This window comes from Trachypithecus francoisi, unplaced genomic scaffold (assembly GCF_009764315.1).
Source record: "Trachypithecus francoisi isolate TF-2019V2 unplaced genomic scaffold, Tfra_2.0 Lachesis_group2, whole genome shotgun sequence".
Classification (NCBI taxonomy): domain Eukaryota; kingdom Metazoa; phylum Chordata; class Mammalia; order Primates; family Cercopithecidae; genus Trachypithecus; species Trachypithecus francoisi.
The window spans coordinates 171760458-171785485 of NW_022681465.1; the positions used below are offsets into that span (position 1 = coordinate 171760458).

General features: G+C 36.3%; 1 protein-coding gene across 3 annotated transcripts in view; it reads right to left on the reverse strand.

Annotated features, from left to right (window-relative positions):
- PRR16 (proline rich 16) overlaps window positions 1-25028 on the reverse strand; it is a 206345-nt gene that overhangs the window by 47907 nt on the left and 133410 nt on the right. Inside the window, exon 2 of one of the 3 annotated variants that reach the window (XM_033181458.1) lies at window positions 16931-17028. The exons of 1 other annotated variant lie outside the window; for it this stretch is intronic. In XM_033181458.1, the coding sequence (XP_033037349.1) occupies window positions 16931-16942 (12 nt within the window). In that variant the 5' untranslated portion in view covers window positions 16943-17028. Of the gene's footprint in view, window positions 1-2393; window positions 2575-16930; window positions 17029-25028 lie in introns of those variants that run through there. One more of the 3 variants, XM_033181459.1, reaches the window with a different exon arrangement.

The following is a 25028-nucleotide window of genomic DNA, read 5'->3' on the forward strand; positions in this document are numbered from 1 at the left end:
CTAGTGCTGTCAGTGGAATATCAAAGTCCTCTACTATTATTGTGTTGCTGTCAATCTCATTTCTTAGATCTAGTAGTAACTGTTTTATAAATTTGGGACCTCAAGTTTTAGGTGCATATATATTTTGAATTGTGATATTTTCCTGTCAGGTTAGTGCTTTTATCATTACATAATGTCCCTCTTTTTCTTATCTAACTTCTGTTACTTTAAAGTTTGTTTTGTCTGATATAACTACTCCTACTCGCTCTCAGTGTCCATTTGCATGGAATATCTTTTTTCCACCCCGTTACCTTAAGTTTATGTGAGTCCTTATGTGTTAGGTGAGTCTCCTGAAGACAGCAGAAACTTGTTTGGTGAGTTCTTATCCATTCTGCAATTCTATATCTTTTAAGTGGTGCATTTAGGCCATTTACATTCAACATTAGTATTGAGATGTGAGGTACTATTCTATTCATCATGCTGTTTGTTTCCTGAATAGCTTGGTTCTTTTTCATTGTGTTATTGTTACGTAGGTCCTGTGAGAGTTATGCTTTAAGAAGATGCTACTTTGGAGTATTTCAGGATTTAGAGCTCCTTTTAGCAGTTTTTGTAGTGCTGGCTTGGTAGTGGCGAATTCTCTCAGCATTTGCTTGTCTGGAAAAGACTGTATGTTTCTTTTATTTATGAAGCTTAGTTTCTTTGGATAAAACATTCTTTGCTGGTAATTGTTATGTTTAAGGAAGGTGAAGATAGGGCCCCAATCTCTTTATCCTGAGGTTTTCTGCTGAAAATCTGCTGTTAATCTGATAGATTTTCCTTTATAGGCTACCTGAGGCTTTTGCCTGTCAACTCTTCAGATTCTTTCCTTTGTCTTGACTTTAGATAACCTGATGACTATGTGCCTAGGTGATAATCTTTTTACAATGAATTTCCCAGGTGTTATTTGAGCTTCTTGTATTTGCATGTCTAGATCTCTAGAAAAGCCAAGAAAGTTTTTTTCAATTATTCCTTCAAGTATGTTTTCCAAACTTTTAGATTTCTCTTCTTATCCAGGAACACTGATTATTCCTAGGTTTGGAATTTTAACACAGTGCCAAACTTCTTGGAGGCTTTGTTCATTTTTTTTTAAATTCTATTTTCTTTGTCTTTGATGGACTGGGTTAATTCAAAAGCCTTGTCTTGAAGCTCTGAAATTCTTTTTTCTGCTTGTTCAAGTCTATTGCTGGGACTTTCCGGTGCATTTTGTATTTTTCTAAATGTGTCCTTGGTTGCCAGACATTATGATTGTTTTATTTATGCTTTCTATGTCACAGAATTTTCCTTTTATATCCTGTAACATGTTTTTAATTTCTTTATGTTTGACTTCACCTTTCTCTGATGTCCTAGATTAGCTCAATAATTGACCTTCTGAATTCCTTTTCTGGAAATTCAGAGATTTTTGTCTTGGCTTGGATATATCACTGGTGAGCTGGTACAACATTTTGGAGGTGTTATAGAACCTTGTTTTACCATATTACCAGAATTGTTTTTCTGGTTTTTCATCATTTGGGTAGATTATGTGAGAGGGAAGATATGGGCTGCTGTTCAGATTCTTTTGTTCCACAGGGTGCTCCGTTAGTGTAGTGTTCTCTCTCTTCCCCTAGGAATGGGGCTTCTTAAGAGTCAAACTGTAGTAATTGTCTTTGCTCCTCTGGGCCTAGCCACCCAGCAGAGCTACTGGGCTCCAGGCTGGTACTAGGGAGTATCTGCAAAGAGTCCTGTGATGTGATCCGTCTTCAGGTCTTACAGCTGTGGACACCAGCACCTCCTCCAGTGGAGGTAGTAGGGGAGTGAGGTGGACTCTGTGAGGGTCTTTGGTTGTGTTTTCATTTAGTGTGCTGGTTTTGTGTTGGTTGGCCTCCAGCCAGGAGATGATGCTTTCAAGAGTGCATCAGCTGAGGTCCTATGGGGGAATGTAAACTTGCCCTAGGGACACCTGGTTAAGTATTCAGGATTCTCAGGCAGTGGGTGGGGCATACAGCTCCCAAAAGATTCTGACCTTTGTCTTCAGCTACCAGGGTGGGTAGAGAAAGAACACCAGGTCGGGGCAGGGATAGGCCTGTCTGAGCTCAGACTCTCCTTGGGCAGGGCTTGTTTTAGCTGCTGTGGAGAACGGGAGTCTAGTTCCCAGTTCAGTGGAATTATATTCACAGGGAGATTATGGCTGCCTCTACTGAGTCATACAGGTCACCAGGGAAATGGGGAAATGCCAGCAGTCACCAGCCTCACCCTAATCCCATGCAGCTGGCAGTTCTAACGTCCAGTACCATTGTGCCCCCACAACACCACCAAATCTATTTCCGGGCCACCAATGACCAGGGCTGAGAACTCATCCCAGACCATGAACAGCCTGTTGAGAAAGCAAGCTGACTCACAGTTTTTCAGTGTCTCAGGGAGCCTGCAGTGGTGATCCAGTCCTTCAAAAGGTCTGCTGATTCTCTTTGCTTTCCTGGTATGTTCCTGCATAGTTCTTGGTGCAAAAGTTCACGATGTAAGTCTCCACACGCTGCTCTGTCCACCCAAGATAGTTCTGCCTCTTATCTGCCTAAGATCCAGAATCATAAATTTTAAATCATCAACTCTTAATTTGCTGTGGTGATATATAGTGATAAGGATGTCTCTATTTTAAATTCTTTAAATCCCTTTGAAGTACTATGTTTTAAATAAATCTTCACTGTCAATTTATTTTATTGTCCTCTGCTTCTTTATGATGAGTTGATTACAAACATTAAAAATCAGCTTAGTTTTGGGTGATATTGGTCCTCAATATTTAGTGAAACCATAGCTAAATAACTTAGTATTCTGGGAGACTTATATTTATCGCAATTTACTAGTCTAGCTAGACTAGATAATTTGAAACATCTCTCAAAATGCATATCTAGGTTTGTTTAAAAAGGAAAGGGACTTTCCAAGGGCAAGAAACAATAGTGTAAACCAATGAGCTGGTATGGAAATAAACCTCTGTTGGGGAGAAAGTTGATCATTTGCTGGGTAACCAAACAATTCGGGCATTGACACTGATGTAGACCATGGATAATGAGGAGGTAGAGATATCTCAATCATAGAAGGAATCTAGAACAGCTGCACCATCTGTTAGTGGGTAGGCAGGAAAAATAAATATATCAAACATACCAAAGTAGAAGACATGGATGTTTTCCTCGTATTCTGGGTCCATGAAAGAAAAAAAAGGTGTTCTTTTTTGCAACATTTAAAAAACTTGACCTAGGTTTGGGGTTCAAACATATAGAACCTATACATCTTGGCAATTATGTCTAGCAGTGGACTGTAGCAAAAGCACAGGAACATCTGCCAGAGTAGATGAAAGTCAGACCTTAGGTGATTTCAAAGCTTAGGATGACCTTACAAGTCAAAAGGACAAAATGTATAAAAAACCAGTACACTGTGCCAGAAAGTCAGCCCAGAGAACAAGCAATAGGAATGGAATCCCAAGAACTTAGGATAATAGAAAAAGACAATCTGTGAAGTAGTATGTTTAAATTGACTAAGGACATGAACAAGAAAATGAACAAGACGAAATGAAGTGGATAAACATAAATATATTAAAAATAGAAAAAGTGGTTAGGAGATGTAAATGATAAAATAAGAAAAAACAAAACTGATAGAAATTGAGAAAGAATAAAAGTAAGAAAAATGGAAATAAATTAGCATTTAAAGAATGATAATACAGAATTGGCAAAAATCATGAATCCTCGGATAGAAGAAAAATATCAGATATGGGTGTAATTTTTTTTTTTAATTACACATCTTTGGTCATTATAATGGCCAATGACAAAAGAAAATAAAAGATATTGAAAATGACCAGGGAGGAGACAGACAAATTGCCAGTTAATGAAATAGTGCTGACAGCTGATTTCAGGCTTCTCAAAAGCAACAGTGCAGCCCAGAAAATAATGGATTAATATTTTTAAAATGCAGACTGGAAATAACTGTTTGCCTAGAATCCTATGCCCAGTAGTAAGTCATAATCTAAAATGAACGGTAAAGTAAATATAATTCAAAACAGAAACAAAGAGAGCCTTCTAATAACTGATCTTAACTGAAAGAACTAAAGGTTGTATTTTAAGAATATGAAAACTGAGACGGAAAGGTGTGTGAAGGCATAGTGAGCCAAGAAATTGGAAAACGTGTCAGCAAATTTAAATAAGCAATGTTGTATAAAACAATTCTAGTAATGGCTACTTTATGACACATAAAACAAATAATTATAAAATATTAGTAAGGTGGTGAGCAGAATTAAAACATTCTAAGATGCTTTTAATGGTCAAGAGGCATAAAAGAAATACTTAATAGCATTTGATAATTGCATTTTAGAAATAATGTTACAAAACTCATGTTTAGAAATAATGTTTGGAAATCACTTGCAGAGATTATCTCAAAATTACCATTTCACCTAGCAATCCCATTATTGAGTATATACTCAAAAGAATATAAATCATTCTACCATGAATACACATGCATGCATATGTTCACGGCAGCACTATTCACAAAAGCACATGGAATCAACCTAAGTGCCTATCAATGTTCAACTGGGTAAATAAATGTGGTATATATATACCATGGAATAATATGCATTCATAAAAAATAAGATCATGTCCTTTGCAGATCTCAAATGATGGAGCTGAAGGCCATTATGCTAATCAAACTAGCATAGAAATAGAAAACCAAATACCCATATTCTTACTCATAAGTGGGAGCTAAACATTGAGTATATAAAGAATGGAACAACAGACACTGAGGCCTATTTGAGCATGGAGGATGGGAGAAAGATGACGACTAAAAACCTTTCTTTCAGGTACCACGCTTATTACGCAGCTTATAAAATAATCTGTACCCCAAACCCCTGTGACACACAATATACCTATATAATGACACGACATATGTACCTCTGAACTTCAAAGTTAAAAAAGTATATCTCGTTAAGTGACATATCGAGGAGCTATATATATGTGTTTATTTCAAACAAATTAAGGAAATTCAACAATTAAACTCATAGGCTTCTGCCTTAAGATGCTTACTGTTAGATGGGAAAGACAGATAGATAGATAGATAGATAGATAGATAGATAGATAGATAGATAGAGGGTAGAATGATAGGTAGAACATTTCATACAAAAAATAAAAGATACAAATCTGCTTTATCTTGGAGAAATCTAATCTCTCTTACCTACAATTTTTTTAATCCTTTCCACTTTATTGCTGTATGGGAGAAAAGGCTCCAATACATTCATATGCTTCCTAGCCTTTAAAAACACAGTGCTAGGCTTCATGAGAAACACATAACAGAAACAGAATTCATTATTCCACATATGCTCAGAGAGCTCTAACAAGTGCCTGCAAACTGGCCAACACATGTGCTTTACATTAAGTCCACCCCACTCAGTCTCACTTATATCTAAAACACAACTGTCTTAAAAACAAAATAAATAAATATAACTGGAAAAGTGTTTCCACAGTTCCCATGCATATTGCTTTATGAAAAAGATCCCGTATTTGTTCCCTTACTGTCAACGCATCAGGTTCTGAATACAGAAAACATTAAGTGAAACAAAAGAACTGCAAATCAAAAACAAAATATGCAGGCTTGATGGCCAACCTTTCAGGGGACAATCCATTTTCACGTGTAAGAAACATAAGTTCACGTGACAACCAGAGCAATTGAAAAAGCGATTGTATGATACATGTTGTTGCTGAAAGAAGCAATACACTCAGCAGAGTAAAGACAACAGAAAGGAAATATTATTAAGAAATATAATTATACTAAGAATAGATCAAGAGATATTGTTTTAAAGAAACCCACACATGAACTTCTTTTATTTCTTTAAGACAAACACTAAGAAAGAAGAGAGAAAATTGATTTGTAAGCTTTTGACAAGTCTTTCTTTAATAGTAAGTTGTTGAGTCCATAAGAAATGGACTGAGATCTAAGGCTTTGAAGCATCAGGAAAACTGCCATTCAGAATATTTTTGGGGAAGAAAACCTTGGAGCTCCATCAGAGCCTAATTACACCTTTTGTAAAAAGCAACAGGGTGGCTCTCTTTTTTTGCTTTGATGTATGGCCAGCCAGCACAATAGTTAAATAATCTATAATACTTTCCTATTTTTTTTTCACAAAGATTGAAGCCCAGTAGTGAAAAATGATGCATTCAGGAACATTATTTTCAGATAGATATGTTGTATATGTGTAGGATCATTCTTTTCTGCATCTGTCTATTGGTAGATGCCTGAAGCACATCAAAGACTATTATAATTCATCAGTCCCCAGTCAAATTTTAAACCCTTATAGCTTGTAGTTCCCATTTACTATATGCTGCCAAAAGAATATTAAAAGACGGTAGTAATATAGCTGTTGAATAACCCAGCTATGATATCTACCATGGCTCTACAGAATTAACCAGGACTTGTTAAATATCTACTAATTTGAGCAATGAGTGCAGCACAGCAGGATTATGTACAGATCATATAAGACTAGTGTTGAGGAAAACGGAGTGCTACTCACATCTCAGCCATTTAAAAGCTACATGATTTGGGCTTAATCCCTATATGACTCTGTTGTCTAGATTGTGAAAGGGGAGAAATAGTAAATGAATGCCCTGCATATATTACAAAGTACAATTTAGTGAAAATCAAAGGACTGAACATAATAAAATTGGGTGATTGACTATAAAGGAGCATATTAGTTACTTATCCAGGGTACAGGTAGTGGATATCTTTTAAACTTTGCAGATCTTCCTTTATATATAAATATAGTAATATGATAAAACTTCCAATTAAACCTTTTCATTTGAAGAGACAAATTTTAAATGAAGGACAAAATCTAATTTATTTCCAAAGTGAGACATTCAGTTTATCATATTCAAGAGAAATAAGGTCAGTACCAAATTCTAAATAAATAAGACTCCTATTTTATTGCCAGTTTATTTTTTATGTTAAAATTAATTACGTTTTATCTTTTACTCTACAAATTATGGAGGGAACACAGATAAGTTTAAAAATTACAATGAATTGTAAAATTGAAACTTTGAGTCTGCTTTATGCTTATCATTAAACTATGGTACTTCTGGGCCATGATTCAATTTATTTGTGTCTTTTTAAAACTGTACTGAAGTGTAATTTGCATATGATAAAATTCTTCCATTTAAGTGTGCAATTCTTTTAGATAAATGATACTTAGTAAATCTACAGATTTGTGCAAAGATTGCCACAATCCAGCTTTAGGACATTTTTAGAGCCTGCAAAAGATCCCTCATGCTCATTTGCAGACATCCCTATTATAACTTGTAGTCATAGGCCACCAACAATCTACTTTCTGATTCCATAGATTTGCCTTTTCTGGACATTTCACTATAGTCTTTTATATCTGGTTTGTTTTATTTAACACACTATTTCTGTGGGGCCTTTTTGTGGTTCATCCATGTTGGAGCATGTGTCAGCAGTTGGTTACTTTTCATGGCCAAACAGTATGCCACTGTATAGGTATATCGCATTTTTTTACTCAATCATCAGTTGGTGAACATTTGGATTGTTTTCATTTTTGAGTATGATAAACAATGTATTTATGGACATCACAATCCAGTTTTATGGGTATACACGTTTATAATGCTTACCGAGCCTTGGAAAAATTGGTACTCAGATATGCAAAGCATAAATTTAGATGTTCCAGGTGCTTGATTATTATTCTAAGGTTTCCAAGGGAGACTGAATTGTAGAGTGGTTAACAGCACAGATTCTGGAGTGGGATCCTTTGAATTTCTCAACCAGTTTAATATTGTACCAGTTTTAAATTAAGCAAGATATTACTTGGTTTCCTTTGCTATAGAAGGGAGATAATGACAATGGATCCTTTATAAATAAGCTTGTCATGAGGGTCAGATGATGCAAAACACACTTATTTAGCACAGTGCTCATTTGATGTTAACTATTATAACAACTATGCACCAGATCATAATGGAAATACATCAAGAAAGTGGTAGTGCTAATAAAACAAGATGATTAGAAGATATCTGACTCTATTTTCCTACTAAGAGATGCAAACCTCACTCTTGATTAACATGGCATACTATCAGGCACAAACCCACATATTTTTATAAAGAGGGTAGCAAAGAACTTATTTTCTGGCCACACACAGTGGCTCTGACCTGTAATCTCAGCACTTTGGGAGGTCAAGCCAAGAGGAAAGCTTGAGTCCAAGAATTTGAGACCAGTCTTCACAACATAGTGAGAACCTGTCTCTACCAAAAATTAAAAGATTAGCTGGGGATGGTGGATCACATCTATAGTCCCGGCTACTCAGGAGGCTGAGGAGGGAAGATCACTTTGTTGAGGTTGCAGTCTGCATTGAGTTGTGATTGTGTCACTGAACTCCAGCCTGGGCAACAGAGCAAGACCCTGTCTCAAAAAAATAAAACAAACTAAAAACGTATTTTCCCATCTGATCACTACCACACAGTAATTGGTGGGGAAGGGGCTCTCTAATAACCACTTGCTTCAAGATAGAACATCACTGAGTTCAGGGACAAAGTAGCAGAATTAGATTTCTACCAGGGAACACTCACTCTTCCTCCTATCACTTCCTTATGAATATGATACTAGACACAGGGAAAAAGAAAGGCAAAAAAAAAAAAAAGTACAAAGTAATTATGTAGCTATATTAGTCTGTTTTCATACTGCTGATGAAGAGACATGTGAGACTGGGCAATTTACAAAGGAAAGAGGTTTATTGGACTTAAAGTTCAAAGTGGCTGGGGAGGTCTCACAATCATGGCAGAAGGTGAAAGGCACATCTCACATGGCGGCAGACAAGGGAAGAGAGCTTGTGCAGGGAACCTCTCCTTTTTAAAACCATCAGATCTCATGAGACTTATTCACTATCAGGAGAACAGTACAGGAAAGACCCACCCCCATGATTCAATCATCTCCCACTGGGTCCCTCCCACCACATGTGGGAATTATGGAGGCTACAAACAAGATTTGGGTGGGGACACAGAGCCAAACCATATCAGTAGCTTTTCTACCTTATTTAACAAATATGCTGTGCACATTATGATCAGGAGCAGTTCTTAATACTTTAAGAGTAGTAACTCATTTAAAATCTATAACACTCCTATGAATTAGTATTTATTATCTCCACTTTCAGATCAGATAACTGAGGCACAGAGATGTTGAGTAATTTGATCAGTGTCACACAGCTAATAAGTACAGAGCTGAGTTTCAAACTCAGCCACCTGGCTCCAGTGTTTACATTTGCATTGCTATGCTATGTTATCTCTTTTAGTAGAAGTAGAAACATTTTACCAAAGTAAAATATATTCTTGGAAAAGGCAAGGGGAGGCATGATCAGTTTTGTTCTACATATATACCATAGCAATATTCTTTAATCACTCTATTTGGTTTATTTAAGTCACAGGAAAATGTTTCTTTCAAATAGGAGTGAAACAAGCCAGGTCTAAATTATATCTTACTTTCAGTTTCATCTTAAATCCTCTTATCCATTTTATATGTGTGTAATGCTGAAAAACTAAAGCTTTTCAAGTTCACAGATGTGTTTATTTAATACTGCAGAAAGGATCCCTAACCTGACCATAAGAATGCTCTCTTCCTACTCAGTCATTCTTTCCTTATCTGTGAATTACGAGTAGCAGAGCATCTGTGGAAAAATACCCCATTGCAAAAAATCTTGCACAATTTATGTCCCGTGGGACGATAATGATGCATATTAATTTTTTTAACTTTTTAATCACATAAACATTAAGTATACAATTGTAAAAAATTAAAAACATACAGTTGTCATGTATCTATACATTGGTTTTATATACAAATAATATATATTATGTAGAATGACTAAATCAAGCTCATTAACATATTCATCCTTATTCACATTTTAAAGGCTCTGAAAAGTCCTGACTAAAGGTATTTAACTCAGTAGTCATCAAATTTTAAAATAATGAAGTCTGCTTTTCCTCGGTGTAACACCCATTTACCTACATTGGAAAACACTGCTGCTCTGGATGTCTAATGAATCCATGACAAACTAATACAATTACTTTTTATTCTAATATAACTTTTGGGGTCTATGACACGGTAAATACAAGAGCTAATAATATATGATAACGTTGGTAAGGGTGAAGATAATAATAAATAGAGTAATCCTATATTAGCTAACATTTCCTTATGTAATGCTCAAAGCAATGTCATAAATTAGGTATTTATTAATGAATCCTCATTTTACACAAGAAGAAACTCAGTAATGTGCCCAAGCCACATAACTAGTAAGTAGTGAAGCTGGGTTTCAAAGTCAGGTATTCTAAACCCAAAATCCATGTTCTAATAATTACACTGAAGTGCCTCCCACTTTGTCCCAGGCAATCAGTTTATTTATACAGGTAGAATCCTGATTAGTAGGAATGAATTAGGACATAGATAACTACATAAAATTACCAAGAAAAATCTAGGAATGATAGATAAAATTTATTCATAATAATTTATGTTAACTCTTGATACTGTTGCCATTACAAAACCTTTCCCTTTTTATGTGTGTGTGTGTGTGTGTGTGTGTTTTCCTCACTGAGGAGTCTAATGACCATAACATTTTTTTTCTTCTTCTCTTTCTATCCTAAAAGGACTGTAGTAACAGTACATTTTCAAGTGGTGGTATATTCTGTAAATAGTTGAAAATAATAAAATGTCTCTGAAGTCAATACATTACTTTATATTACCCTTCAATTCTGTGAAAAAATATCACAAATTAATCCCTAATTCCAAGACATAAAATGTGTTGTGTTTATAAATAGAAAATTACACATTTTTATTATTCCCTCTCTGTGAATTAAGAGTATATGCATTCTTTCAAAGTGCTAACATTTAGTTTCTGCAAATCAAATTCCTTTTTGACACGTAGTCTTTTAAAGAACAAAAAAGAAATAATGTAAAAAGTACAGGATTTAAAGAGTGCAAGAAGTAGCTAAAATATGAAGTGCCAACTTGTGGCCGGGCGCGGTGGCTCACTCCTGTAATCCCAGCACTTTGGGAGACTGAGGCGGGTGGATCATAAGATCAAGAGATCAAGACCATCCTGGCCAACATGGTGAAACCCCGTCTCTACTAAAAATACAAAAATTAGCTGGGCATGGTGGCACGTGCCTGTAGTCCCAGCTACTTGGGAGGCTGAGGCAGGAGAATCGCTTGAACCCGGGAGGCAGAGGTTGCAGTGAGCCGAGATTGCACCACTGCACTCCAGCCTGTGACATAGCAAGACTCTACCTCAAAAAATAGATAAATAAAAATAAAATAAACAAACAAAAAAACAAACAAATAAATAAAATATGGAATGCCAACTTATAAAAAATAAACACTTATCATGCTTTGCTCTCAGAAGGCAATATCAGAGTAATGAGAAAGACATATCTTCAGCTCTGTGTATCTCTTAAAATATATATATATATATATATATATATAGGTAATCTCTCTAAAGCTTCTAAAGATAGAAAACAAGAATTAACTGTAGAATCTCTTTCCTTCACTCCATACACACTTATTGTGCCATTACTTTTCTAGATATTGAGGTCTCAGGAATAAAAAAGGGAGACGAGACTCATGCTCTTAAGGGGCTTACATTTGACAGGGGGAGGCAGTCAGCAAAGAAGAAAAGAAACACAAAAACAAGAAATCCTAAAGTGATAAGTGCCATGGAAAAAACTACAGGTAGGACTGTGAGAAATAGAATTGCACCAAGTGACTAAGTGTGTGAGTGGGAGAGATGTACATGAACAGCTAATGCTCAGGTTAAGTGGTCAGCAAAGACACCTCTGAAAAAGGTGACATGAAATGGAACCTAAATAATACAGTGAGTCAATTTGTTCATGCCAAGTGGAAAGGACCAAAGGTGTTGTATTAGTCTGTTTTCATACTGCTCTAAAAGAACTGCTCAAGACTTGGTAATGCATAAAGGAAAGCGGTTTAATTGACTTACACTTCAGCATGACCGGGGAGGCCTTAGGAAACTTATAATCACGGTGAAGGCCAGGGGGAAGCAAGGCACCTTCTTCACAAGGTGGCAGGAAGGAGATGTGCTGACCAAGTTAGGAAGAGTCCCTGACACCACCACCAGATCTCGTGAGAACTCACTCGTTATCATGAGAACAGCATGGGGGAAACTGCCGCCATAATCCTTTTACCTCCACCCGGTCTCTCCCTTGACACATGTAGATTATGGGGATTATGGGGATGAATTCATGATGAGATTTGGGTTGGGATGCAAAGCCTAATTATATCAAGTGGGAATGAGTTTGAGACCTAAAACATGTCTTGTATGGTAAAGTACCGGACAGGGGGATCACAGACTGAGACGAGGTTAGCTCTGGCTAAGAAGAGATCACAGGGTTTGATCACAAGGTCAACAGATCACAGGGGAATGATCACAAAGTAAACAGATTGATTACAAAATAGAGATCTCCAAGACAAGTAGCATGAAGGAGCCCAAGTGGCAATGCAAGTGGCAAAAGTTTTCAGTGTAGCATAGTATGAATCCCTTTATATTAAAGAAAAAAAAAAAAAGCCCCATTATTTTAGCTGCTCTGAGAAAAGTGAATTGTAAGAAAGCAAGGAGTAGAGTTTGGAAAGGAATTCATATAAGGGCAGTCTAATCTAAAGAGGAGGACAGAAAAGTTGCAAGTAGTGAGGACAGTGAAAAGAAGGATTCAGTATACATTTTGGAGGCATATTTGACAAAACTTTCTAAAGGAAAACAACACCCAGAGTTTCGGCCCAAGCAACTTGATGAGGGTGTGATTAACTGACATAGAGAAAACTAAAGGAGAAAGAGAAATATAGGCCCCGGTATTGATTCTGAAGTTCCCGCTTTCATGTGTTTATTTTAAGATGCTTATGAAACATCCAATGGAGACAATGGGGAGAGGCTAATGATACAAAGTTGGAATTCATTCATATATAGTTGGTGTGGAAAGCTATGGGCTGGATGAGATCAGCAAAAAGAGCTGGGATGGGGAGCACAGGGAGATACACAGGTGGAGGAGGAGTAAACTGGGGAGAGACAAGTCTTGCTCTGAGTTTTGGGACCCTGTAACATTTAGTGGCTGAGGAGCAAAACATACTAACAAGAGGCGGCCAGAGAGGTAGAAGAGAAAATGTAAATTTATCTGTTCCATACATAGAACCTTGACAGATAACATTTTGACAATAACAAAATGTAGTACTCTCTCGCACTCTCACATACATCATTGCTATCACAGCAAGTTCACTGACCTACATCACAGAACTACTTGTTTTCTGATTAAAGCCGGGTTAAAGACTGCTTCTCAGGAATAATATCTATAGTTGTTCTGATTTGACAACAAAATCAAGCAACCTCACCTCATAAGCACACTTTCTTGCAGGTTATTAATCACTGTACCTATCTGGGGAGCATTGCAACATAATCACGAAGCTCGTCTGCCTGTTTCACCATTGCAACTTCTGGCTTTGGTGTCACAATGCTCCGTAATTCTTTGCTGTTATAATATTCAAGGTCACTCTTAGTGATAAATAAATTAAAGATAAATTTCATGCACTATGTTAGTATGAAATTCTACAATCTTGTAAAAGTTCTGGTCTGAATTTTTCATCTTCTTTTCATTTCACAAAAACACCAAACTTGACCATGACTTGCCAATTTATTGTGAATCTTTCTTTGGAAATTCAGATAACAAACAATACTTATTCCAGTTTTTGAGGCACATTAATTTTAGCTCCTCTCTAATATCACTATACATCCTTACTTCATAAAACTCAGTTCATTAACTTTCATATTCTCTCTGATCTACCTCCAACTCAAGCAGAAAACAATTATTTTTATGTAAACATCGATATACTCTTGTATTACCTTGTTTTAGTCTTCTACTTGACAGTGAACCTATCACGGGTAGAACTGTGTCTTATTAATCTTTATATTTCTTTTTTCTAGCACAGTGCATAATGCAAAGTACATGGTCAATAACTATTGAGTAAAATAATGAATTAAATAATTGATTAGATTAGTTTAGACTGTTAATTTTTGGTTCGACAAAAATGATAAAGATATCAAACAACTGCTTTATTATATTTTAATATAGACTATAAGGAGAAATTTTTGCATTCCTGAGATTCATCAGTCCCTCATGCTTTCTTACTTCATCTTTATTTGGGTATGTAATTTTCATTAGTATGCTAGTATAACAACAAACCATTTTGAGTGACAACTGCTAGTCGATTAACCTATGATATGTTTTCAATTCTCAGGAACTAGCTCTGTGATTGAAATCAATAGTAACATTAAATGGTTGGTTCTCTCTTTTGCTCAATGCAACAAATACTTCTTGTATTTTAACAAAATATATAGCCCCTATAATAATGATGGAAAGACATTGCATATTCCACACTATTATTTTTACTAGTCAACTTTACAATTACTTCAACAGTCAATTCATCATTTTTATTCAACTGAACTCAGTTCAAACAGTTAAATATTTAGATCTGATTCTTTTTTCCAGAAAAATTAGAACTCAGTTTGAGAGGTGTGTCTGTCTGATAAGTGCAGCAGCAGTCTAAAGGGTACGAAATACTTGACTTTAGGAAATGATGTGTGGGGCATCATGTAATATATACAGAGAATTGCCTCTGAATATATTGCCAATGTGGCATCCCCAAACAACATGAGTTAGCAGTCTCTGCCCAGGTAATTTCTTCTAGATAAAGAAGAACGCTGTCTGGTTATAGACCATCAAGACTTTATTCCAGTGGGAAAAGCTAGGCCTACAGCACTTTTTTTTTTTTCTGACTTTTTGTGTAAAAGTCACATCAAACAGAATATGTGGACACTATGTCTTGAATTTTCTGGTCCTTTGGGTCAGCTGAACGTCTTATGAATTCAATTGAATAAGGTCTCAGGAATTCAAGTTGAATAAGTGACTTGACGAACTGCTAATTGGCAAGTTAATATCAGAGTTGTGTAGTTTTGAGGTGAATTAACATAATTTATAAAAAAGGAAAGGAAACAAAAAAAACAATAATTCCAAGTATTTATCCATGGGTCTCTCTTAGCAATAACAGACATAGGGAGACTTTTAAATTTACTTTGTCCTCTTTATCCTGAGATAATCAACAATTTATTTTCTTTTCAGTATACCTTTTTTTTTCCATTTTATATGATGTGCTATAACTTCTTTTTTACTTACCTCTGAAGTAGATTTGATTGAGAAGATAAATATAGCTAAATTCCAAATACCATTCCCTCTTGTTTTACAACAATTAGAACAAACACATTAAAATGAAGACTTGATTCATGAAACAACACCTAACAAACTGTTAAAAAACAGTATAATTACTATAATCTCAAAACTAAAAATAGTTTACTTATTACATTCTTAAAATCACTATACACTAATATAGAAATTTTATTTAATAGGCACTCAACAACAAAATCAATACTACTAATGGGAATTCATTCAAATAGAGTGTTGTCAAATGCATGACAAAAGGAGGTAACTGATTAAAGAAAAACAGTAATTGTAAACATGTTAATATATCTCTACTATTTGACATTATCCAGACATCTTTTTTATTTGATTTTAAATACAATAGATCTTTATTAAAATCCAATAATTGACTAATCATGGCATCTTTCAGGTTTTATCTAGAAGTGGAAAAATTTAGTATCCATATTTAACACAAACAGTAACTAGAGTCTTATATAGATTAGGGGGTTGAAATGATTGTCCCAGAAGCACTACAGCATAACGAGCAATAAACACATGTTCTTTTCTTTTCTTTTTTTTTTTTTGAGACGGAGTCTTGCTCTGTCGCCGGGGCTGGAGTGCAGTGGCCGGATCTCAGCTCACTGCAAGCTCCGCCTCCCGGGTTCACGCCATTCTCCTGCCTCAGCCTCCCGAGTAGCTGGGACTACAGACGCCCGCCACCTCGCCCGGCTAGTTTTTTGTATTGTTTAGTAGAGACGGGGTTTCACAGTGTTAGCCAGGATGGTCTCTATCTCCTGACCTCGTGATCCGCCCGTCTCGGCCTCCCAAAGTGCTGGGATTACAGGCTTGAGCCACCGCGCCCGGCCCACATGTTCTTTTATACACAGAAAAATACTGAGATCAAAGAAACCCTTACTGACAGCCTTTGATGATGGGAACATGGAAAATTGCAATAAAAAAATTATTGAGCTTGACTATGCATGTTTTCACTTCATTGGGAATTCACAGTTGTTAAAGGTAGTGATCCTTCTTATGGTCACATATGGCACAACCAAGATTATGTTATGAATATACTTCTGATGTCATGAATGAATTCTGTGCACCATAAACCAATCTTTAAAAAAGGACTATTGGCTTAATATCTGATTTTAAATTATCATATTTTTAATATAATTTTTATTGTTTTTTAGTGATTAAAATTAATTTTCTAAAATAAACATATATAAAGAGAAAGTATCAAAGTGTAAACTGATTTTGTTAATAAAAAGTGTAAATATTCTAATATGACCTCATTAATTCTGATACCTTGGAAGTTAAATCTTGCAATTTCGAACAGATCACAAACATTTCTTAAAATATTTTTGGAGTCTTAAAAATAAAACATTGCTGAAATTCATGATATTATTATACTTGTTTCCCTACGTGGAATTTAAACATAAAACACAGACTAAAATATGATCATTTATATGATGATAAATAGTGCTGTGAGCATTAATCACGTTATTCATGGTCATCATTTGATAACTTTAATATTCAAAGAGACCTAATTGTTAATTGCAACTCTTACATATATTTTGAATTACAAATGATGTATTGGTATATATACCAACATGTGCTGGTATGTGCTGTTCAAATTTCTGAAAACATCATGTTAAGGTGGGGCTGACCTTCTTGGGCATTTCCTGATGTCATGTTGTCACTGTGTGCCTGCAGCTCTGTTTCCCTGTTTCATCATGTGGGGAGGTGGGAGTAGGTAATGGAGCTTCTGTTAAAAAAATTAGAAAACTTTAAAAATTAGTTTATTTACTTTAGACTTTCCAAAAAACACTGGACTGGACATGGTGTAGGAGGCTATGAATGGATGGAGGGCATTCATCATGAAGGAATAGGATATACCGATGGAAATTACACATGGATGGAAGAGAAGAAGAGTGAACAGAGGAGCACGTCTATGAAGGAAGTGCACGTGAAAGACCACGTATTGTGAGTAAAAACATAAGAACTATGAGTATCAATCAGTCAATCAATCAAGTCTTCAAGAACGTTTACTGAGTACCTATTCTCTGAGAACAGTATACCACAGCAAATCATTGGATGCTTTCTGTAGGTTAACACTGACTCATCATTCAATATTGTTTTGCTAATGAGGCATATGTGGCTCATTTAAGAAATCTGGGCTGAGAATCCAATAGCCCAGTGAGTTACTAATATAGCCGAGTTTGCTCAATTATTGACTCACTCTGTTGTTAGCTACTTGTAGAGCACCATGCTATGTCAGTACTAGGAATGCAGAAATGAGTGAAAAAGTACTCTTCTTCAAGGAGCTCAAAAGAATCAGTTTGGGGTGGCGGTTGAGAAAGGGCCCACTATTCTGTTTCTTGCTGCTTCTAATGTTGTTGACTTTATCAACAATAACTTGAATATTTAGTAAAGAAAAGCAAAATTACACATTTGAATAAGCTCAAGGTATTTAACTTCATCATTCATCTACCCACGAATATATTCAATAAACTCTCGCTGAGCACTAAGTATGTGCTAGGAACCGTCCTGGTTATTGGGAACGTGACAATGAATAAAATGTCCAGAATTCTCACCCACATTTTAATTATATATACATGGATGACAGAAAACACTTCTGTTAAATTATAACTAAATTATAACATTTGACTGCAAAATATTAATTAAAAAAATCGAATGAATAGAGTATGCAGGCACTATTTAATTATTATATAGTATTAAAGTTATGGTTAAAACATTTAACAACAGCAACAATCAAAAACAAGAACTATCATATTTTCTAATCATATTTCACTTTAAATCTACAATGAATACTCCTGACATTATTAACAAAAATTAGACATTCATAAAATTATAATGCTGAAGTAGAAAAACAGAAAATGGCAAACACTATTTTCTCTATATTAATACTTCAGAAGAAAATTACATATCTCTGTATCCACCTCCACCCTCCCCCAAAAAAAAACTTTATCAAAAGAAAAAAAAAGAAAAAGAAATCCATAGAAAGTGGCTTAAGGGCCTATAGAAGGGAATATAGATTTTCCTCTTGAACTCTGTTCTTCATTTCAAGACACTAAAGAATGGTGGTAGAAGTGTGGTTTCTATAGTCAGACTCACTAGCTATGTAATCCCAGGCAAGGTACTTGGGGGCTATTTCTCTGTACTTCTGTTTTCTTATCTTTGAAAAGAGGACTAAAAAATGTACAAGCTTTGCAGGGTTAATGTGAGAGTTGACTAAGTTAATATATGTAAATAATTTCACACTTTTAAAAGCACATCATAAGTGCTTACAAATGTTTGCTATTTTTTTTTCTGTTATACAGTCAACAGAACAGGGAAGTAACAATGCCTGTCAGAATTTTTACTGACAGAGGTTCTCAGAGCACTTGAATGAAGAATTCTGAACCAAGAACTTGGGCTTTGTAATTAATCTTCAGTGTCAGATATTCTCCGGGCAATACAGCAGCAGACCAAGCTGCTATAGCTGGTGCCCATATGTTCCTCCTCAGGGCAAAATGAAAGAGCCAAATGCTGCATGTACTGCCAGAATCCCCCTGCTTCATAATTGCCACCACTTTTTCCATTTTGACAGTATAGATTCTGTTCTGCTGGTTGGCTGAGATTGTCTGGCTATGCACAGTGGAAAAACTATTACCAAATCATTGCAGCCGTAACTTGTGAACTTATGCAGCAATACAACATTCCTGCCAACTACAAGCTGAACAATTCCTTCTTTTGTTCCTCTCGTGTGCTTTAGACACAGTCTCAGACACGGCTAATCAAACCAAAGTGGAAAAGGCTTGAAAATTATCTGGTGAGGGTTTGAAGTAAATCATTAAAGTGTTTTCAATTATCCAAAGTATGAGTATCCATACTACAAGGAAAATATCTAAAGTTTAGGCTTGGCACTGGCCATTGGAAAACAACAGAAAATGATTTGAATTTGTTGGACGGGAGGGTACCAAACCTGAATTCATGACAAATGTGCATTTACATTTTTGGCCTGTGCAGAATGAATCAACATCCCAAATCTGTTTTAAAAACTCCACCCTAAACATTTGCTTATTCTTCCAATAAGAATATACAAAACAGCCCACAGTATGAGAACAGAACTTGAATAGGTTTTTGAGGAGTCATGATAGGTTTTACATTCAACTTGCCACATTACCTTGTTTCCTTTATGCTCAATGACATATATTTGTAAAACATGTCTCACGTGCAGGGTCACAGTTTGATTACAGAAAAAAAACATGTTTGTGTATTAAGCCATCAGATTTATCTGGAGATCAAACAAACGCCCATAAACTACAAGCTGCAAATATTCACCAGTTGAATCTGTGTGTGTGCGAAAGCGCTTTACTAAGGAAAGCTCTGTTCAAATGCTAATCGTTATCCAACTGGCTACATTAAAAGTTCCTTCGGGGAATCGATAACCTCTTACTCATCTTTACCACACCATCTTCTGAGAATCAAAGGAAATTTGTTTATTGGCTGAACCCAATGAAAGCTCAGCTCTTAGGCTAAGCAGCAGAGGGCTATTGTATTCTCAGTCCGGATTTCTTAAATGAGCCATATAGGCCTGGATATAAAAAACTGAAATGCAAGGTTCAGTCTCATTTTCGGTGGCCATCACCTAAACAATGTGTTAGTGCCTTAAAGGAAAAGTATTTTAAAAGTATTAGAATATAAGTATGCTGTTGAAATTGCATAGAAGACCCAAGGAAGGCCTACAATATACATGCTTAAAACTGGATTGAATTATATAATAGATCACATATGTAAACCAATCATATGAATTAAATAAAATTCTAACAAGTTTTAATATGTTTTATAAGTTATTTTTTCTCAAATGGAAGCCTACATGTAAGTTATTTGATAATGTTTTTGTGGGGTTTAAGACATGAATCTTAGTAATAGGCTTAAGTAATTATTGAAAAAATACAAAGCATGACTTTCTATAACAAAATAATACATAGTAAGATTTTTAAAAATGTAAACAGAAAAAAATAAATTATGAAGCTTTAAATTTTATTTCCACTGAAGTTATAAAAAAGCAATGATAAAATATGATATAAAATCTAGTATTTCTTATTTATAAAATACCAATACTGGTTTGAATTATGTATTCTATGAATACTCAGAAAATCAGCAGTTAAATAACAAACACGACCTTTGTTTTAAAATTCATGCTTAATTGCTAGGTTTCCTTCACTTTCCTTAGACACTATAGCCATGCTCCATGTGTAAACTCATGGGCAAATATTTGCATTACAAGTTTTTTCAATTTCTGCTGAACTGCCAATTGTATGCTTTGCTCATAATCTTTAAAAAGTATACCTCATGCTTATTTGTCTTTGCCCAATAAGTGTTTTGAGTTACAGAAAATAGCACAGAGTGACTTCTTTATTAATCCATCACATTAGCAAAATAAAAATATGAGTTCACAGGATTAAAATACGATCATCCCATTTGAGTGTCCAGTCTCAAGGGAATACATGTATTAATACTCATATTAAGAACTTTTACGATTTGTGAAAGTAATATCATATACATATTTCACTAAGTAATGCAATAAAAAAGAATTACATTTATTAGCATTTTAGAATACAAACTAGTATATCTTCAAAAGAATCAAATCAAATAATATATATGTGTATTAGTCTGTTTTCACACTGCTGGTAAAGACATAGCCGAGACTGGAAAGAAAAAGAGGTTTAATTGGACTTACAGTTCTACATGGCAGGGGAGGCCTCAGAACTATGGCAGGACCCAAAAGACACTTCTTGCATGGTGGTGGCAAGAGAAAGCGAGGAAGAAGCAAAAGCAGAAGCCCCTGATAAACCCATCAGATATCGTAATACTTATTTACTATCAAGAGAACAGCATGGGAAAGACCGGACCCTGTGATTCAATTACCTTCCCCGTCCCTCCCACAACATGGGGGAATTCTGGGAGATACAATTCAAGTTGAGATTTGGTGGGCAGAACACAGCCAAACCATATCATTCCACCCCTGGCCCCTCCAAATCTCATGTCCTTACATTTCAAAACCAATCATGCCTTCCCAACAGTCCACCAAAGTCTTTTTTTTTTTTTTTTTTTTTTTGAGACGGAGTCTTGCTCTGTCACCCGGACTGGAGTGCAGTGGCCGGATCTCAGCTCACTGCAAGCTCCGCCTCCCGGGTTTCCGCCATTCTCCTGCCTCAGCCTCCCGAGTAGCTGGGACTATAGGCGCCAGCCACCTCGCCCGGCTAGCTTTTTGTATTTTTTTTTAGTAGAGACGGGGTTTCACCGTGTTAGCCAGGATGGTCTCGAACTCCTGACCTCGTGATCCGCCCGTCTCGGCCTCCCAAAGTGCTGGGATTACAGGCTTGAGCCACCGCGCCCGGCCTTTAGTCCACCAAAGTCTTAACTCATTTCAGCATTAGCCCAAAAGTCCACAGTCCCAAGTCTCATCTGAGACAAGGCAAGTCTCTTCTGCCTATGAGCCTGTAAAATCAAAAGCAAGCTATAAGCAATGTTTCTTCCTAGAAACAGTGGAGGTACAGGTATTGGGTAAATACAGCCATTCCAAATGGGAGAGACTGGTCAAAACATAGGGGTTACGGGGCTGTGCAAGTTTGAAATCCAGTGGGGCAAATTAAAAGCTCCAAAAGGATCTCCTTTGACTCCAGATCTCACATCAAGGTCACGCTGATGCAAGAGGTGGGTTCCGATGGTCTCGGGCAGCTCCACCGCTGTGGCTGTGCAGGGTACAGCCTCCCTCTTGGCTGCTTTCACTGGCTGGTGTTGAGTGACTGTGGCTTTTCCAGGTGCACAGTACAAGCTGTCAGTGGAGCTACCATTCTGGCGTGTGGAGAATGGTGGCCCTTCTCTCACAGCTCCACTAGGCATTGCCCCAGTAGGGACTCTGTGTGGGGGGCTCCAACCCCACATTTTACTTCTGCACTGCCCTAGCAGAGGTTCTCCATGAGGGTCCTGCCCCTGCAGCAAACTTACCTGGGCATCCAGGCATTTCCATACACCTTCTGAAATCTAGGCGAAGGTTCCTAAACCCCAATTCTTGACTTCTGTGCACTTGTAGGCTCAACACCACATGGAAGCTGCCAAGGCTTGGGGGCGTCCACCCTTTGAAGCCACAGTTTGAGCTCTTCATTGGCCCCTTTCAACCAAGGCTGGTGTGGCTTCAACACAGGGCACCAAGTCCCTAGGCTGCATATAGAATGGGGACCTGGGGCCCAGTCCACAAAACCACTTTTTCCACCTGGGCCTCTGGACCTATGATGGAAGGGGCTGCCTTGAAGCTCTCGGCCATAGCCTGGAGACGTTTTCCCCATGGTCTTGGAGATTAACATTAGGCTCCTTGTTACATATGCAGATTTCTGCAGCTGGCTTGAATTTCTGCCCAGAAAATGTGATTTTCTTTTCTTTCACATAGTCAGGTTGCAAATTGTCCAAACTTTAACGCTCTGCTTCCCTTATAAAACTGAATGCTTTTAACAGCACCCAAGTCACCACTTGAATGCTTTGCTTCTTAGAAATTTCTTCCACCAGATACCCTAAATCATCTCTCTCAAGGTCAAAGTTCCACAAACCTCTGCAGGGGCAAAATGCCGCCAGTCTTTCTGCTAAAACATAACAAGAGCCACCTTTGTTCCAGTTCTCAGCAAGTTTCTCATCTCCATCTGAGACTACCTCAGCCTGGATTTTATTGTCTATATCTTGGGCAAAGTCATTCAACAAGTCTCTAGGAAGTTCCAAACTTTCCCACATTTTCCTGTCTTCTTCTGAGTCCTCCAAACTGTTCCAACCTTTCTGCCTGTTACCTAGTTGCAAAGTCACTTCCACATTTTCAGGTTATCTTTTCAGTAATGCCCTACTCTACTGGTACCAATTTACTGTGGTAGTCTGTTTTTATGCTACTGATAAAGACATAGCCAACACCGGGAAGAAAAAGAGGTATAATTGGACTTATAGTTCCACATATCTGGGGACGCCTCAGAATCATGGCGGGAGGTGAAGAGCACTTCTTACATGGCAGTGGCAAGAGAAAATGAGGAAGAAGCAAAAGCAGAAATCCCTGATAAAGCTGTCAGATCTCATGAGATTTATTCACTATCATGAGAATAGCATGGGAAAGACTGGTCCTCATGATTCAATGACCTCCCCCGGGTCCCTCCCACAACACAGGGGAATTCTGGGACATGTGATTCAAATTGAGATTTGGGTGGGCACATAACCAAACCATATCAGTATGTATTGAAACTAATTTTAGCTTTAGGTTTTATTTAAACAGTTAAAATAAATATTTATTATTTCATAAATATACTTTATTAAATTAATATAATTTCAATTTAATATAATTAAATTAATATAATAAATTGTATTAATTTAAATATAATTTAAACTACATTAAACTGGTTAAATTAATTAATTTAAATATAATTTAAATTAATATTGCCTGAAAACTAAAAACCCATGCTGTCACATTAGTCATTCAGGGTGTAAATAAAGAGTGCAGTTTTGATAGAGAATATTTTCAGGCAGTATTTAATTTTGGACCAGTTACTTCTGTAGAGCAAGTGAATTTATTCAACTGGTACTAGCAAACAGATAAAGAGCAATGGAGGATACCTTCCTCCACCACAAAGGGAATGAATTGCTTTTGCACCTGCCTTTTCAGGATAATTGTGTAGGTGCTAAATGGGCCCATGAAGGGTGCCACACATATCTGGGATTAGACTGTGTCAGGACTGCCTGGAAATAAATGTCCTTATTGATGAAATGTAGGCAAAGCAGGAAGACAAGTCTCAACACCAAAGAAACTAGCACTTCAGGAGGCACCTGAGAATTTGGAAAGCTAAGTGCGGTGCAAAAAGTAATTCTGGGACTATGGGAACAGAACTGACACTGTGACTGCTTTCCTCGAGGTTTAGACTATTATTGTTCCAGAAACAGTCCAGAGAAATGGGAAAGCAAATGGAGTAACAATTTCCAGAGAGTAAAAATAACATGTTTATTTCTCTTTTCTGTCTTTTCATTGCATGAGTAATGTAGGATATATACAAGTATCACTCACACATATCAAATTCTGAAAATAACATGTTTTAAAAATGTATAAGTGTTTCAGATTTCACCTAAAGACAGAAAAAAAATTCAATGAGATATCCATTATTATATTTTAATATTACTTAGAAGCTCTTCATTGTCGAAAATCTTAGATAATGGCTCTACATATTGAGATCATTTCTGTTTCTATAATAATTTGGCAATGACCTCAAAACAATTTGAAAAGAAAAGCTAAGTAAACAACTCAATAAACAATATTCCTTTAAAAAAAATTTTTTTTTAAAAAGTAGGTTAGAGGTAACCAGGGGCTCTAGGGAGAGAGAAGTGGGGAGTTCTCATTTATTGATTACAGAGTTTTGTCTGGCGTGATGAAAAAGGTTTGGAAATAGATAATCATGATGGTTGCACAGCATTGTAAATGTAAATGATGCCACTGAATGGTACTTATACATATGAATAAAATGTCAAATTTTACTTATACATATCTAACCGCAGTTTTTAAAAATTAGTAATGCAATATATCAAAGCAATTGAATTGTACAAATAAGTGAATTGCAGGGTATGTGGAGTATATATGAATATAGTTGTTGAAAAAAAAGAATATCTCTTCTTATGAAAGAAAAGAAAATGTTTTTAGAAGATGTGATCGTTTTAGGATGAATAATCAGCTCTCTTTTG